At 47.0% G+C, this 19,017-nt stretch overlaps 1 protein-coding gene across 1 annotated transcript in view; it reads right to left on the bottom strand.

Annotated features, from left to right (window-relative positions):
• The window catches only part of GSC (goosecoid homeobox), a 6,253-nt gene extending 3,106 nt beyond the window's left edge, over positions 1-3,147 (bottom strand). Inside the window, exons 1-2 of the mRNA XM_073610819.1 lie at positions 2,451-3,147; positions 1-136 (exon numbers count right to left, since the gene is read on the bottom strand). The exon at positions 1-136 is cut by the window's left edge and continues 124 nt beyond it. Of these exons, the coding sequence (XP_073466920.1) occupies positions 1-136; positions 2,451-2,769 (455 nt within the window). The 5' untranslated portion in view covers positions 2,770-3,147. The remainder of the gene's footprint in view (positions 137-2,450) is intronic.
• Positions 3,148-19,017: the final 15,870 nt, after the last annotated feature.

The raw sequence follows: 19,017 nt of genomic DNA, 5'->3' as shown, positions 1-19,017 counted from the left end.
CTGTGCCTCCTCTTCCTCCTGCAGTGAAGCTGATTGAGAAGCTGAAGCTCCGTTCTGGACAGTGTGCCCACGTTCATGTATGGCAGCATCTGATGGGGCACTGGGGGCATCAACACAGAGCCTGCCCCCTCATAACCTGCAAGACAGAGGTGCCAGTTAAAGACTTTTTGCTCCTTCATTTCCAGCCAACACCCCACAATGCCCGGCTATGTCATGTGACTGGCACATTCCTAAAATACATGCCCAGGACTTGTCTAATCCTACCCTATAGGTGTCATAAACAGGATAATACAAGACCCCGGGGCACCAAAGAGCAAGAAAAGTCCCCAAAACTACTCAAGAGCCTGAAAAGTTACTCTGCAAAACATCTTGATGTATAACTTACACGAAAAGTATAACATTTGTAAATGATGGCATGGAAGGGGGGGGGGGGGGTTGTTATGATTGCAAGCTCTTGAGGACACCCTTATAACTTTTCAGTGTCTTAGACAGTATAAACAGAGTTTATTGTAATACACAAAAATAGCAAAATATATATGTATCAAAACTGATCCAATACTTGTAAGCGTTTTTTATCATTAGAGCTTGTAATTAAATATATCTTCAGTGCGCCAAATTCTAAATTGTATATATAAAAAATGTATATAAATAAAAATAATAATACTATTTAAAAAAATAATAATAATAGATACATAAAAATAGAAATGACTCTTTTGGATCTGCTTTCTATATTGTATACCCGGCACTATTACGGGACTTTCTCCTAAATGTATTCTGTAAATAAATATAAATTAATATTTGCTTCCTAAAAAAATAACGAATATTTCACCCAAAACTAAGCCCGGGGACTCACACTGCATAGAGCCCAGCAATGGAGGGGACTTCAGATTTATTTATTATAAACATGAATGATTTGATGCATATGAAGAAGAATATGTAGCAGAATATCAAACGGCAAAATTAGCTGTTTTGTGAATTCTTATTATATGGAGAGTGCAGTGAGCACAGAGAATAACTAACTATATAAATGTATTATAATAATACAATAAATCACAAAATATATAATAACCCACGGTGTACTGTACAAGATACACTTTTATGTACTAAAATGTACTGCAAGGGAGTTTCGTGTAATTTAATAAATACAAAATCGTGTAATACAAATATAAAGAACAATTACATGATGTATTTTAAAATATCAGTTTTGGGATATTAAACTGCCTTCAACAGCGGATGTATACAGTATATATACAGTCCCATCTATCCAGAATCCATCTCTTTATTAAATATAACAAACATTATAATCTATCTATCTATCTATCTATCTATCTATCTATCTATCTATCTATCTATCTATCTATCTATCTATCTCTTTCTATTTATTCAGTTTATGTACAGTATATGTCGATATTCGTTTATTCTTTCTTTCATGTCTGTTACAAACTTTTTAACTTTGATAAGATGAAGATGTGGATAGATAAATAGACCGAATATGGAAAAGAAAGAAAGAAAGAAAGAAAGAAAGAAAGAAAGAAAGAAAGAAAGAAAGAAAGAAAGAAAGAAAGAAAGAAAGAAAGAAAGAAAGAAAGAAAGAAAGAAAGAAAGAAAGAAAGAGGAAATATGCAAAAAAAAAGGAGTAGATATATAATAGAAAGATAAATAAAATAAAGAGAAAGAAGAAAGAAAGAAAGAAAGAAAGAAAGAAAGAAAGAAAGAAAGAAAGAAAGAAAGAAAGAAAGAAAGAAAGAAAGAAAGAAAGAAAGAAAGAAAGAATTATAGATAAAAATGAATAAATATAGATGCAAAGATAGATATTAAAATTGTTACATTTAACATAACCATCTGGGTCATACTTTCTATATATTTACCTATAAGATCGATTTTAGGTGATCATATAACAATGTATTGAGGTGATCATATAACAATGTATTGAGGTGATCATATAACAATGTATTGATATTAGGTGATCATATAACAATGTATTGATATTAGGTGATCATATAGCAATATATTGATATTAGGTGATCATATAACAATGTACTGATATTAGGTGATCATATAGCAATGTATTGATGTTAGGTGATCATATAACAATGTATTGATATAAGGTGATCATATAAAAATGTATAGATGTTAGGTGATCATATAACAATGTATTGATATTAGGTGATCATATAACAATGTATTGATATTAGGTGATCATATAGCAATGTATTGATATTAGGTGATCATATAGCAATGTATTGATTGGGTCCTATATAATAAAATTGCCAATTTGTAGCAATCTAGTGCTCTAAGGATGTTGGTGGACTATAACTCCCATCCTGCCAGTTCTTGTACTCTCCTAGCAGCTCATGATATCCCTCCATATAGTAGTCTGTATACTCTCTATACATTAAACCCTGCAGACCCCCCCCTTTTCTTGAATGTGCACCGAGAAGTCTCCTTACCTGTTGCTGTAGGCACGCAGGAACATTGCTGGGCTCCCAAGGGCTGTATGGCCCCGCAGCAGGAGGGCCCCACAGGAGCCTGTACATGTAACTGTCCATAGTAGTAGTTGTTGAATCCCAGCCTGGAGCCACTCACAGTCTGTAGGGTGGAAGAGGGGGCCACAGCCCGGTTGTAAAATCCTCCATAGTCGGTCCCCCCATACAGGGACTCCCCCAGGTTGGGGAAGATCACAGGCCCATTCTGGGGGAGAAGAAGGGACTCCTTGCAGCGAGGTCTGGCAGCCAAAATGTTGTCAATGCTGAACATCCCAGAGGGCATTCCACAGGGGGAGCAGAGAAATGTCACAGCTCAGGGGGGCGCTGTCTGTGTTTAGGGGGGCTCCTCAGTCAGATGGGATGGGGGGGGGACAAATCCTGTGTTGGGGTGAGTGTAGAGCAGAGATGAGGAGGAGATCTGTCCCCTTCTGTCTCCTTCCAAAAACTTCTTCCAGCCCTGTCCAGGCTCTCCTCCTCCTTATATACACCCACCACGTCAGCCACAGCTCAGCACACCCTATTATACCCAGTAAGGGGGAGGGGGGGGGGTGACACCAGACTGATCTGTATATTGAACCTTAATGAAATCAATCTAATCCACTCCACTGCTAAAACCCTTTACAAACTTTTCAGACTGGATCCCGGCTCTAGCCCGAGGAGCTAATTGCCCCAGCAGCGCAATCTGATTAATGCCATTGTCCTAAGAATGGGATGGCTTATTAACCCATTCATTGTATTGAATGCGGCATTAAGAAGTGAGACTATCCTGCTTTCCTGGCCTGCGAGGCTTAACCATTTCCTGGCCCGGAGGAGGCAACTCTGGGCTGAAGAGCTCACATGCTGGTGAGTGCTAATAATACCATTCCAAAAAAATAATTCACATATTACAGATAGAAATAAGAATAATAGTATAACTATTCATGATAACAATTATCTGCGGAAAGGATCGTATTTTATTAATCTATTAATTTATTATAGAGATTTAATGTGTGGGTGGGATTATGATAATGATTTGTGTAGTTCATTTATTATGGGTTTTTTAAAATAATTTTTGTACGTTTTGGAAAAAGCGTAAAATGGTGATTGGTAATGAGGAAATAATATAAAAAAAGAAAAAAGAATCTATCTATCTATCTATCTATCTATCTATCTATCTATCTATCTATCTATTTGTCTATCTTATATATCTATTTTTCTATCTTATCTATCTATCTTATCTATCTATCTATCTTATCTATCTATCTATACAAATATACCGAGAAAGATGTACCTGTCTGTTTGTCTTTCTATCTATCTATCTAGATAGATACACATATACATCTCTCTCTCTCTCTCTCTCTCTAGATAGATAGATAGATAGATAGATAGATAGATAGATAGATAGATAGATAGATAGATAGATAGATCTCTTTTCTCGCTTTGTGTATCTATCTATCTATCTATCTATCTATCTATCTATCTATCTATCTATCTATCTATCTATCTATCTATCTATCTATCTACATGGATAGAGAGATGCATATGTGTATCGATCTATCTATCTATTAGATAGATAGATAGATAGATAGATAGATAGATAGATAGATAGATAGATAGATAGATAGATAGATAGATAGATAGATAGATAGATAGATAGATAGATAGATAGATAGATAGATTTATATATACAAAGAGAGAGAAAGAGATCTATCTATCTATCTATCTATCTATCTATCTATCTATCTATCTATCTATCTATCTATTATGTATCTCTGTATATATAAATATAGATAGACAGTTAGATAGATAGATAGAGAGACATGATATACATAGTATGTATATTATTGTCGCCTATTGTATTAATAATTTGATATATTTATTAAGTAATTAGACATAGACAGCATAAATAATATAATTAAGCAGAATAATAGTAATAATTATATATCTATATATATATCTCTGTGTATATATATATATCTATCTATCTATCTATCTATCTATCTATCTATCTATCTATCTATCTATCTATCTATCTATCTATCTATCTATCTATCTATCTATCTATCTATCTATATAGATAGATATATATATATATATATAGATATATATACATATTAGTATATATATATCTATATATATAGCTATATAGATATATAGCTATATATATAGATAGATATACATCTATCTATATATATAGCTATATATCTATATATAAAGATATATATCTATAGAGAGAGAGAGAGAGAGAGAGAGAGAGAGAGAGAATATTACTTTATATCCTTTGTTCTGATAATATATATCTAGATATATATACACATATATATAGAGAGAGAGAGTTTTTTATAGTGATGATTGGTAGAACTAAACAAAGTTACATTGTTACAAAGTGTAACCTCTGTAAACTAAAACTCTTTTCATTTTATGTGAATGAGAAGATTGAGGGATTGAGTGGAAATGATTTGGACTGTTTTTTGTCTTTGTGTTTTTCTCCAACTTTCTTCTCGGCAAGTCCCCTGTGTTCCTCCTGTGTTCCTCCTCGTCATCCTCGTCCTCCCGATTCTCTCTGGGAAGGATCATCATGTCAGATGTATAATCAGTCCATTTCCAGCAATATCATCATCGGGGAGAATTAAGCGCTAATAACAGGCCGGGCTGAGATAATACCGCCCCAGGAATCAGAGAAGGTTTAGCATGGAAGATAATCATGAGCTGGTAATGCAATTTCTGGGCCCCTCGTGGGGTGATTAAGGGATTGATCGGCCCTTGGGTGGGAATCCTCGGCCGGCTAATGATCAGTGGAAGGGCAGGGCGGGGGGTGCTTGTTTAATATTTGCCAGAAAGCTCCGTTTATTTCTGTTATTTTGCATCCATTAAGACTGGCTGTCTGGGTGATTTGGAGAAGATTCAGCCTGTCACGGCTGCCCCTTCCAATCCACAGGAGGTGCTGGAATCAGATTATTATATGTGCCCATCAGAGGAAAATCACAACAAACCATTATGAGTCTGTGTACAGAAATCACATGATGAGAGAGAGAGAGAGAGAGAGAGAGAGAGAGGGGGGGGGGGGAGAGGAGAGAGAGAGAGAAGGAGAGAGAGAAGAGAGAGAGGGGGGAAGAGAGGAGACAGAGAGAGAGAGAGAGAGAGAGAGAGAGAGAGAGAGAGAGAGAGAGAGAAGGGGGAGAGAGAGAAGGGGGGAGAGAGAGAAGGGGGGAGAGAGAGAGAGAGAGAGAGAGAGAGAGAGAGAGAAGGGGGAGAGAGAGAGAAGGGGAGAGGGAGAGAAAGGGAGAGAGAGAGAGAGAGAGAGAGAGAGAGAGAGAGAGAGAGAGAGAGAGAGAGAGAGAGAGAGAAGGGGGAAAGAGAGAGAAGGGGGGAGAGAGAGGAGAGAGAGAAGGGGGAGGGAGAGAGAGAGAGAGGGGGAGAGAGAGAGAGAGAGAAGGGGGAGAGAGAGAAGGGGAGAGAGAAGGTGGGAAAGAGAGAGAGAAAAAGAGAGAGAGAGGAGGGGGAGAGGGAGAGAGAGAGAGAGAGAAGGGGGGAGAGAGGGGGAGAGAGGGGGGAGAGGGGAGGAAGGACACAGGGAGAGGGAGAGAGAGAGAGAGAGAGAGAGAGAGAGAGAGAGAAGGGGAGAGAGGGAGAGAGAAAGAGAGGGAGAGGGAGAAGAAGGGAGAGAGAGAAGAGAAATGGAGAGGGAGGGAGGGGGAAAGAGAGGGGGAAAGAGAGGGGGAAGAGGGGGAGTAGAAAGAGAGGTGATAGGAAAGGAGAGAGAAGAGAAAGTAAGAAAGAAAGAAAGACAGGGAGAGAGATAGATAGGGAGAGAAGGAAAGAGAAAAAGAGAGAGAGAGTGGGGAGACGGAGCAAGAAAGAGGAGAGAAGGAAGAAAGGGAAAAAGAGGGAGAAAAGGGGACAGATATAAAGAGATAGAGAGAGGGGAAGGGGTGAAAGAGAGGGGGAGAGAGAAAAAAAGGAGGAGGAAGAAAGAGAAAGAGAGAGAGAGGGAGGGGGGACAGAGAGAGAAAAGTCGGTAGGGGTACCCATGTGTATTGAGTGCATGGGTGGGGAGCACACTATATAAACTGACTGCACATACAGAATACATATTAATGTATATTACAGAAGGACAGAGTGAGGTAAACAGAGAATGTTGTAAATACATGAGAGTGCTTCCCTATCTTCTAACTTCGATTTTATATATATATGTATATATATGTATATATACACACATACAGAGGTGTGATGATGATGATGGTGAGATATATATATATAAATACACACACACACACACATTTACCCTCCTTAGCCCGCCTCTATAATAAATCCCTACAGATAGTGTGAATACCTCTGATGTGATTTGGCAATATTTGCAGACAATTTATTAATCAGGAAGAATATTAGACGGTTTTTCTGCTTTGCGTATCTCATATTCAGTCCTAATCACTCTCCAGAGGGGTCTTGTGAAGATAAGACAATAAAAAAACAGCTGCTTAAATAATCGGAGCAAATGACCAGAGGTTGCTAAGCAATCTAAGCAATCGCCCAGTTAGCGGTAAATTCCCAGCATGGGCGCAAAGTTGCGACAAAGGCAGTTGAGTGACAGCAATCAGTGTACTAATGGCTCCATGGCGCAGAGCTGAGGTCCTAGAGCCCTTTATTAATCCGCTGTGCTAGTTAAGCCATTAAGAGCTGGATCGGTAGACAGGCCACAGGGAAAGTGGGAGGTGCGGCATATGCGCCAATTTGCGGGGCTCTTGCCGGAGAAGATGAATATTTTTTATCTATATTTGTGATGGCGAGAAAAAGAGACCGACTTCAGAGCCTGGGCGATAAGGTGGCTATCTCAGGGGCTAAAAAATGATATGTCATCGATATATCTCCTCAATGCAGAGGGAGATGTTTGTCCAAAAGGAAAGTTTTGATGGGACAGTTAATGTAGTTAGCAATATTATTTCTACACATTGGGAATGGCTGACTTCATACACATGGGGGATGGCCGACTTCATACACATGGGGGATGGATGACTTCATGCACATGGAAGATGGTCAACTTCATGCACATGAGGGGTGGCCGACTTCATACACATGGGAAATGGCCGACTTCATACACATGGGGGATGGATGACTTCATGCACATGGGGGATGGCCAACTTCATACACATGGGGGATGGATGACTTCATGCACATGGGGGATGGCCAACTTCATACACATGAGGGGTGGCCGACTTCATACACATGGGGGATGGCCGACTTCATACACATGGGGGATGGATGACTTCATGCACATGGGGGATGGCCAACTTCATACACATGGGGGATGGATGACTTCATGCACATGGGGGATGGCCGACTTTATACACATGGGGGCTGGCCAACTTTATACACATGGGGGGTGGCTGACTTCATACACATGGGGGATGGCCGACTTCATACACATGAGGGATGGATGACTTCATGCACATAGGGGATGGCCGACTTCATACACATGGGGGATGGCTGACTTCATACACATGGGGGATGGATGGCTTCATGCACATGGGGGATGGCCGACTTCATACACATGGGGGGTGGCTGACTTCATACACATGGGGGATGGCCGACTTCATACACATGGGGGATGCATGACTTCATGCACATGGGGGATGGCCAACTTCATACACATGGGGGATGGCCGAATTTATACACATGGGGGATGGCCAACTTCATACACATGGAGGATGGCCAAATTCATACACATGGAGGATGGCTGACTTCATGCACATGGGGGATGGCCGACTCCATACACATGAGGGATGGACGACTTCATGCACATGGGGGATGGCCAACTTCATACACATGGGGGTGGCTGACTTCATACACATGGGGGATGGCCGACTTCATACACATGGCAGATGACCTACTTCATACACATGGGGGTGGCTGACTTCATACACATGGGAGATGGCCAACTTCATACACATGAGGGATGGATGACTTCATGCACATGGGGGATGGCCGACTTCATACACATGAGGGGGTGGCTGACTTCATACACATGGGGGATGGCCTACTTCATACACATGGGGGATGGATGACTTCATGCACATGGGGGATGGCCAACTTCATACACATGGGGGGTGGCTGACTTCATACACATGGGGGATGGCCGACTTCATACACATGGCAGATGACCTACTTCATACACATGGGGGTGGCTGACTTCATACACATGGGAGATGGCCGACTTCATACACATGAGGGATGGATGACTTCATACACATGGGGGATGGCCGACTTCATACATATGGGGGATGGCCGACTTCATACATATGGGGGATGGCCGACTTCATACACATGGAGGATGGCCAAATTCATACACATGGAGGATGGCTGACTTCATGCACATGGGGGATGGCCGACTCCATACACATGAGGGATGGACGACTTCATGCACATGGAGGATGGCCAACTTCATACACATGGGGGTTGGCTGACTTCATACACATGGGGGATGGCCGACTTCATACACATGGCAGATGACCTACTTCATACACATGGGAGTGGCTGACTTCATACACATGGGAGATGGCCGACTTCATACACATGAGGGATGGATGATTTCATGCACATGGGGGATGGCCGACTTCATACACATGGGGGGGTGGCTGACTTCATACACATGGGGGATGGCCGACTTCATACACTTGGGGGATGGATGACTTCATGCACATGGGGGATGGCCAACTTCATACACATGGGAGGTGGATGACTTCATGCACATGGGGGATGGCCGAATTTATACACACGGGGATGGCCAACTTCATACACATGGAGGATGGCCAAATTCATACACATGGGGGGTGGCCAACTAAATTCACATGGGGGATGGACGACTTCATACACATGGGGGGTGACCGACTTCATACACATGGGGGATGGCCGACTTCATACACATGGGGGGTGGCCAACTTCATACACATGGGGGGTGGCTGACTTCATACACATGGGGGATGGCCGACTTCATACACATGGCAGATGACCTACTTCATACACATGGGGGGTGGCTGACTTCATACACATGGGAGATGGCCGACTTCATACACATGGGGGATGGCCGACTTCATACATATGGGGGATGGCCGACTTCATACATATGGGGGATGGCCGACTTCATACACATGGAGGATGGCCAAATTCATACACATGGAGGATGGCTGACTTCATGCACATGGGGGATGGCCGACTCCATACACATGAGGGATGGACGACTTCATGCACATGGGGGATGGCCAACTTCATACACATGGGGGTTGGCTGACTTCATACACATGGGGGATGGCCGACTTCATACACATGGCAGATGACCTACTTCATACACATGGGAGTGGCTGACTTCATACACATGGGAGATGGCCGACTTCATACACATGAGGGATGGATGATTTCATGCACATGGGGGATGGCCGACTTCATACACATGGGGGGGTGGCTGACTTCATACACATGGGGGATGGCCGACTTCATACACATGAGGGATGGATGACTTCATGCACATGGGGGATGGCCAACTTCATACACATGGGGGGTGGATGACTTCATGCACATGGGGGATGGCCGAATTTATACACACGGGGATGGCCAACTTCATACACATGGAGGATGGCCAAATTCATACACATGGGGGGTGGCCGACTAAATTCACATGGGGGATGGATGACTTCATACACATGGGGGGTGACCGACTTCATACACATGGGGGATGGCCGACTTCATACACATGGGGGATGGATGACTTCATGCACATGGGGGATGGCCAACTTCATACACATGGGGGGTGGCTGACTTCATACACATGGGGGATGGCCGACTTCATACACATGGCAGATGACCTACTTCATACACATGGGGGTGGCTGACTTCATACACATGGGAGATGACCTACTTCATACACATGGGGATGGCCGACTTCATACACATGAGGGATGGATGACTTCATACACATGGGGGATGGCCGACTTCATACATATGGGGGATGGCCGACTTCATACACATGGAGGATGGCCAAATTCATACACATGGAGGATGGCTGACTTCATGCACATGGGGGAGGGCCGACTCCATACACATGAGGGATGGACGACTTCATGCACATGGGGGATGGCCAACTTCATACACATGGGGGTTGGCTGACTTCATACACATGGGGGATGGCCGACTTCATACACATGGCAGATGACCAACTTCATACACATGGGGGTGGCTGACTTCATACACATGGAAGATGGCCGATTTCATACCCATGAGGGATGGATGACTTCATGCACATGGGGGATGGCCGACTTCATACACATGGGGGATGGCCGACTTCATACACATGGGGGATGGCCGACTTCATACACATGGGGGATGGCCGATTTCATAGACATGGGGGATGGATGACTTCATGCACATGGGGGATGGCCGACTTCATACACATGGGGGGTGGCTGACTTCATACACATTGGGGATGGCCGACTTCATACAAATGGGGGATGGATAACTTCATACACATGGGGGGTGGATGACTTCATGCACATGGGGGATGGCCGAATTTATACACATGGGGGATGGCCATCTTCATACACATGGAGGATGGCCAAATTCATACACACGGGGGGTGGCCGACTAAATTCACATGGGGGATGGACGACTTCATACACATGGGGGGTGGCCGACCCCATACACATGGGGGGTGGCCGGCTTCATACACATGGGGGATGGAAGACTACATACACGAGGGATGGCTGACTTCATACACATGGCAGATGACCTACTTCATACACATGGGGGTGGCTGACTTCATACACATGGGAGATGGCCGACTTCATACACATGGGGGATGGCTGACTTCATACACATGGGGAATGGATGACTTCATACACATGGGGATGGCCGACTTCATACACACGGGGGGATGGAAGACTTCATACACATGGGGAATGGCTGACTTCATACACATGGGGGATGGCTGACTTCATACACATGGGGGATGGATGACTTCATGCACATGGGGGATGGCCAACTTCATACACATGGGGGATGGATGACTTCATGCACATGGGGGATGGCCGACTTTATACACATGGGGGCTGGCCAACTTTATACACATGGGGGATGGCTGACTTCATACACATGGGGGATGGCCGACTTCATACACATGAGGGATGGATGACTTCATGCACATAGGGGATGGCCGACCTCATACACATGGGGGATGGCTGACTTCATACACATGGGGGATGGATGACTTCATGCACATAGGGGATGGCCGACTTCATACACATGGGGGGTGGCTGACTTCATACACATGGGGGATGGCCGACTTCATACACATGGGGGATGCATGACTTCATGCACATGGGGGATGGCCAACTTCATACACATGGGGGATGGTCGAATTTATACACATGGGGGATGGCCAACTTCATACACATGGAGGATGGCCAAATTCATACACATGGAGGATGGCTGACTTCATGCACATGGGGGATGGCCGACTCCATACACATGGGGGATAGACGACTTCATGCACATGGGTGATGGCCGACTTCATATACATGGGGGGTGGCTGACTTCATACACATGGCAGATGACCAACTTCATACACATGGGGGTGGCCGACTTCATACACATGGGAGATGGCCGACTTCATACACATGAGGGATGGATGACTTCATGCACATGGGGGATGGCCGACTTCATACACATGGAGGGGTGGCTGACTTTATACACATGGGGGATGGCTGACTTCATACACATGGGGGATGGATGACTTCATGCACATGGGGGATGGCCAACTTCATACACATGGGGGGTGGATGACTTCATGCACATGGGGGATGGCCGAATTTATACACACGGGGGATGGCCAACTTCATACACATGGAGGATGGCTAAATTCATACACATGGGGGGTGGCCGACTAAATTCACATGGGGGATGGACGACTTCATACACATGGGGGGTGACCGACTTCATACACATGGGGGATGGACGACTTCATGCACATGGGGGATGGCCGACTTCATACACATGGCAGGTGACCAACTTCATACACATGGGGGTGGCTGACTTCATACACATGGGAGATGGCAGATTTCATACACATGAGGGATGGATGACTTCATACACATGGGGGATGGCCGACTTCATACACATGGGGGATGGCCAATTTCATACACATGGGGGATGGCCGACTTCATACACATGGGGGGTGGCTGACTTCATACACATTGGGGATGGCCGACTTCATACAAATGGGGGATGGATAACTTCATACACATGGGGAGTGGATGATTTTGTGCACATGGGGGATGGCCGAATTTATACACATGGGGGATGGCCATCTTCATACACATGGAGGATGGCCAAATTCATACACACGGGGGGTGGCCGACTAAATTCACATGGGGGATGGACGACTTCATACACATGGGGGGTGGCCGGCTTCATACACATGGGGGATGGAAGACTACATACACGAGGGATGGCTGACTTCATACACATGGGAGATGGCCAACTTCATACACATGGGGGATGGAAGACTTCATACACATGGGGGATGGCCGACTTCATACATATGGGGGATGGCCGACTTCATACATATGGGGGATGGCCGACTTCATACACATGGGGAATGGATGACTTTATACACATGGGGATGGCCGACTTCATACACACGGGGGATGGAAGACTTCATAAACATGGGGAATGGCTGACTTCATACACATGGGGGATGGCTGACTTCATTCACATGGGGGATGGCTGACTTCATTCACATGGGGGGTGGCCGACTTCATACACATGGGGGGTGGCCGGCTTCATACACATGGGGGATGGAAGACTTCATACACAAGGGATGGCTGACTTCATACACATGGGGATGGAAGACTTCATACACATGGGGGATGGCCGACTTCATACACATGGGGGATGGCCGACTTCATACACATGGGGGATGGCCGACTTCATATACATGGGGGATGGATGACTTCATGCACATGGGGGATGGCCAACTTCATACACATGGGGGATGGCTGACTTCATACACATGGGAGATGGCCAACTTCATGCACATGGGGGATGGAAGACTTCATACACCTGGGGGATGGAAGACTTCATACACATGGGGGATGGCCGACTTCATACACATGGGGGATGGATGACTTCATGCACATGCAGGATGGCCGACTCCATACACATGGGGGCTGGACGACTTCATGCACATGAGGGATGGCCGACTTCATACACATGGGGGTTGGCTGACTTCATACACATGGGGGATGGCCGAATTCATACACTTGGCAGATGACCAACTTCATACACATGGGGGTGGCTGACTTCATACACATGAGAGATGGCCGACTTCATACACATGAGGGATGGATGACTTCTTGCACATGGGGGATGGCCGACTTCATACACATGTGGGATGGATGACTTCATGCACATGGGGGATGGCCGACTTCATACACATGGGGGATGGCCAACTTCATACACAAGGGTGATGGATGACTTCATGCACATGGGGGATGGCCAACTTCATACACATGGGGGGTGGATGACTTCACGCACATGAGGGATGGCCGGCTGAATTTATACACATGGGGGATGGCCAACTTCATACACATGGAGGATGGCCAAATTCAAACACATGGAGGATGGCTGACTTCAAACACATGGGGATGGCCGGCTTCATACACATGGGGTTGGAAGACTTCATACACATGGGGGATGGAAGACTTCATACACATGGGGGATGGAAGACTTCATACACATGGGGGATGGCTGACTTCATACACATGGGGGATGGCCAACTTCATACACATGGGGATGGCCAACTTCATACACATGGAGGATGGATGAATTCATATACATGGGGTATGGAAGAGTTCATACACATGGGGATGGCCAACTTCATACACACGGTGGATGGAAGACTTCATACACATGGGGAATGGCTGACTAAATTCACATGGGGGATGGACAACTTCATACACATGGGGGTGGCCCACTTCATACACATGGGGGGTGGCCGCCTTCATACACATGGGGGATGGAAGACCTCATACACATGGGGGATGGCCGACTTCATACACATGTGGGATGGCCGACTTCATACACATGCGGGATGGCCGACTTCATACACATGGAGGATGGATGACTTCATGCACATGGGGGATGGCCAACTCCATACACATGGGGTTGGACGACTTCATGCACATGCAGGATGGTCGACTTCATACACATGGGTGGTGGCTGACTTCATACAAATGGGGGATGGCCGACTTCATACAAACGGGGGATGGAATATTTCATACACATGAGGAATGGCTGACTTCATACACATGGGGGATGGCTGACTAAATTCACATGGGGTATGGCCGACTTAAAACACATGGGGGGTGGCCGACTTCATACACATGGGGGGTGGCCGTCTTCATACACATGGGGGATGGAAGACTTCATACACATGGGGGATGTATGACTTCATGCACATGGGGGATGGTCAACTTCATACACATGGGGGATGGCGGAATTTATACACATGGGGGATGGCCGACTTCATACACATGGGGGATGGCCGACTCCATACACATGGGGGATGGACGACTTCATGCACATGGAGGATGGCCGACTTCATACACATGACAGATGACCAACTTCATGCACATGGGGGATGGCCAACTTCATACACATGGAGGATGGCCAAATTCATACACATGGAGGATGGCTCACTTCATACACATGGGGGATGGAAGACTTCATACACATGGGGGATGGAAGACTTCATACACATGGGGGATGGACGACTTCATACACATGGGGGGATGGCCGGCTTCATACACATGGGGGATGGCTGACTTCATACAAACGGGGGATGGAATATTTCATACACATGAGGAATGGCTGACTTCATACACATGGGGGATGGCTGACTAAATTCACATGGGGTATGGCCGACTTAAAACACATGGGGGGTGGCCGACTTCATACACATGGGGGGTGGCCGTCTTCATACACATGGGGGATGGAAGACTTCATACACATGGGGGATGTATGACTTCATGCACATGGGGGATGGTCAACTTCATACACATGGGGGATGGCGGAATTTATACACATGGGGGATGGCCGACTTCATACACATGGGGGATGGCCGACTCCATACACATGGGGGATGGACGACTTCATGCACATGGAGGATGGCCGACTTCATACACATGACAGATGACCAACTTCATGCACATGGGGGATGGCCAACTTCATACACATGGAGGATGGCCAAATTCATACACATGGAGGATGGCTCACTTCATACACATGGGGGATGGAAGACTTCATACACATGGGGGATGGAAGACTTCATACACATGGGGGATGGACGACTTCATACACATGGGGGGATGGCCGGCTTCATACACATGGGGGATGGCTGACTTCATACACATGGGGGATGGCTGACTTCATACACATGGGGATGGCTGACTTCATACACATAGGGGGATGGCCAGCTTCATACACATGGGGGATGGCTGACTTCATACACATGGGGATGGCCGACTTCATACACATGGGGGACGGAAGACTTTATACACATGGGGACTGGATGACTTCATATACATGGGGGGTGGCTGACTTCATACACATGGGCGGTGGCTGACTTCATACACATGGGGGATGGACAACTTCATGCACATGGTGGATGGGTCTGTCCAGAGCACTGACATACATTATAGAGGTTGATTGTAATCCCTCCAAACAGCTTACAATCTAATTTGCCTACAGTGAAGCCAGTTTAGCTGCCAGTGTGTTTCTGGACTGTGAGGAAAACTTCTAATCCCGTGCAGACAGGAAACAATGTGCAAACTCCATGCAGATATGATGGGATCTAGACCTGGGGCTGTAAGGCAGTAGTGCTATCTATCTATCTATCTATCTATCTATCTATCTATCTATCTATCTATCTATCTATCTATCTATCTATCTATCTATCTATCTATCTATCTATCTATCTATCTATTCCCTCTCTTTTTTCACTGCCCCTCACATTCCATGTGAATCACAGCATATATTATTATTATGAGGATATATATATATATATATATAGCGCCAGTTTGCGGATACAATTGAATACTGGAGGAATCAGAGGGCCCTGCTCCGGAGAGCTTACACTCTAGGAATATAATATGTTGAATCTTTCTCCTCCACAGTTATAGTGGTGCATTCACACCCGCGCATGCGCCTTGGAAAAGTGAAAAGTGAACCCGAATATGATGGAGTGCTCGTCACTTCAATGGTCGTTCCAGCTATGCCGCGTACACACGAGCGGACTTTCTATCCTACTTGGTCCGGCACACTTTCCGACGGACTTTGTCCGCCAGGTGCGCCGGACTTTAAAACGGACGGACTTGCCCACACACGCCGGGACTTTCCGGCGGGCTAAGTCCGCCCGTCTTTCCGACGGACTTTCGCCGGAGTTCCGGCGGACTTTCAGAATGAACGGACTTGCCCACACACGGACAAGTCCGTTCATTTTGAACGTGACTCAGGTGCGACGGGACTAGAAAAGGATGTCAATCTTGCCGCTTTTATCGGCGAGATTGACACCTTGCTAGCCCCGTCGCGGGGCATACCAGGCCCTTAGGTCTGGTATGGATTATAAAGGGGAACCCCGCTACGCCGAAAAAACGGCGTGGGGTCCCCCTAAAATCCATACCAGACCCCGATCCGAGCACGCAGCCTGGCCGGTCAGGAAAGGGGGTGGGGACGAGCGAGCGCCCCCCCCCCTCCTGAACCGTACCAGGCCGCATGCCCTCAACATGGGGGGTGGGTGCTTTGGGGGAGGGGGGCGCCCTGCGCCCCCCCCCCCCAAAGCACCTTGTCCCCATGTTGATGAGGACAAGGGCCTCTTCCCGACAACCCTGGCCGTTGGTTGTCGGGGTCTGCGGGCGGGGGCTTATCGGAATCTGGGAGCCCCCTTTAATAAGGGGGCCCCCAGATCCCGGCCCCCCACCCTATGTAAATGAGTATGGGGTACATGGTACCCCTACCCATTTACCTAGGAAAAAAGTGTAAGTAATAAAACACACTACACAGGTTTTTAAAATATTTTATTAAACAGCTCCGGGGGGGGGATCTTCCTCCGGCTTCGGGGGTCTTCTTCCGGCTTCGGGGGTCCCTCCGCTTCATCTTCTCCCGGCGTCCGGTTGGTTCTTCTCCGCTCTCCGGCCTCTTCTCCCGGTGTCGCAGGTCTTCGGCCGGCCCCTCCGCTCTCTTCATGTAGCTCTATTGCGAGCGGAGGTCCGGACTTATGGGCTTCTTGGCTTCTTGGCTTCTTGGCTTCTCTTCTCTTCCCCCAGATGTTGACACGACGCTCTCTCCGGCTGGACTGGTCTCTGAGGGCTGCGTTGTGACTTATATAGGCGGAGACCCCGCCCCCATATGATGTCACAGTCCCTGGGCATGCTGGGACTGTGACGTTTTAGGGGGCGTGGTCGACCACGCCCCCTAAAACGTCACAGTCCCAGCATGCCCAGGGACTGTGACATCATATGGGGGCGGGGTCTCCGCCTATATAAGTCACAACGCAGCCCTCAGAGACCAGTCCAGCCGGAGAGAGCGTCGTGTCAACATCTGGGGGAAGAGAAGAGAAGCCAAGAAGCCAAGAAGCCAAGAAGCCCATAAGTCCGGACCTCCGCTCGCAATAGAGCTACATGAAGAGAGCGGAGGGGCCGGCCGAAGACCTGCGACACCGGGAGAAGAGGCCGGAGAGCGGAGAAGAACCAACCGGACGCCGGGAGAAGATGAAGCGGAGGGACCCCCGAAGCCGGAAGAAGACCCCCGAAGCCGGAGGAAGATCCCCCCCCCGGAGCTGTTTAATAAAATATTTTAAAAACCTGTGTAGTGTGTTTTATTACTTACACTTTTTTCCTAGGTAAATGGGTAGGGGTACCATGTACCCCATACTCATTTACATAGGGTGGGGGGCCGGGATCTGGGGGCCCCCTTATTAAAGGGGGCTCCCAGATTCCGATAAGCCCCCGCCCGCAGACCCCGACAACCAACGGCCAGGGTTGTCGGGAAGAGGCCCTTGTCCTCATCAACATGGGGACAAGGTGCTTTGGGGGGGGGGGCGCAGGGCGCCCCCCTCCCCCAAAGCACCCACCCCCCATGTTGAGGGCATGCGGCCTGGTACGGTTCAGGAGGGGGGGGGGGCGCTCGCTCGTCCCCACCCCCTTTCCTGACCGGCCAGGCTGCGTGCTCGGATCGGAGTCTGGTATGGATTTTAGGGGGATCCCACGCCGTTTTTTCGGCGTAGCGGGGTTCCCCTTTATAATCCATACCAGACCTAAGGGCCTGGTATGCCCCGCGCTCGCCGCAATAGGAAGATTTGTTTTTCCTATTGCAGCGAGCGCGAGATGTAATACCATCCCCTCGTGTCGTATCTGGTCTGTCGGACCAGCCTACACACGAGCGGGCTTTCCGTCGGACCAGCACACACACGAGCGGACTTTCCGCCCGAAACTGAGTCCGACGGAAAGAT

This window comes from Aquarana catesbeiana, linkage group LG13 (genome assembly GCF_042186555.1).
Source record: "Aquarana catesbeiana isolate 2022-GZ linkage group LG13, ASM4218655v1, whole genome shotgun sequence".
In the NCBI taxonomy this organism is placed as follows: Eukaryota; Metazoa; Chordata; class Amphibia; order Anura; family Ranidae; genus Aquarana; species Aquarana catesbeiana.
This window is presented reverse-complemented; position numbering and strand designations above follow the sequence as displayed.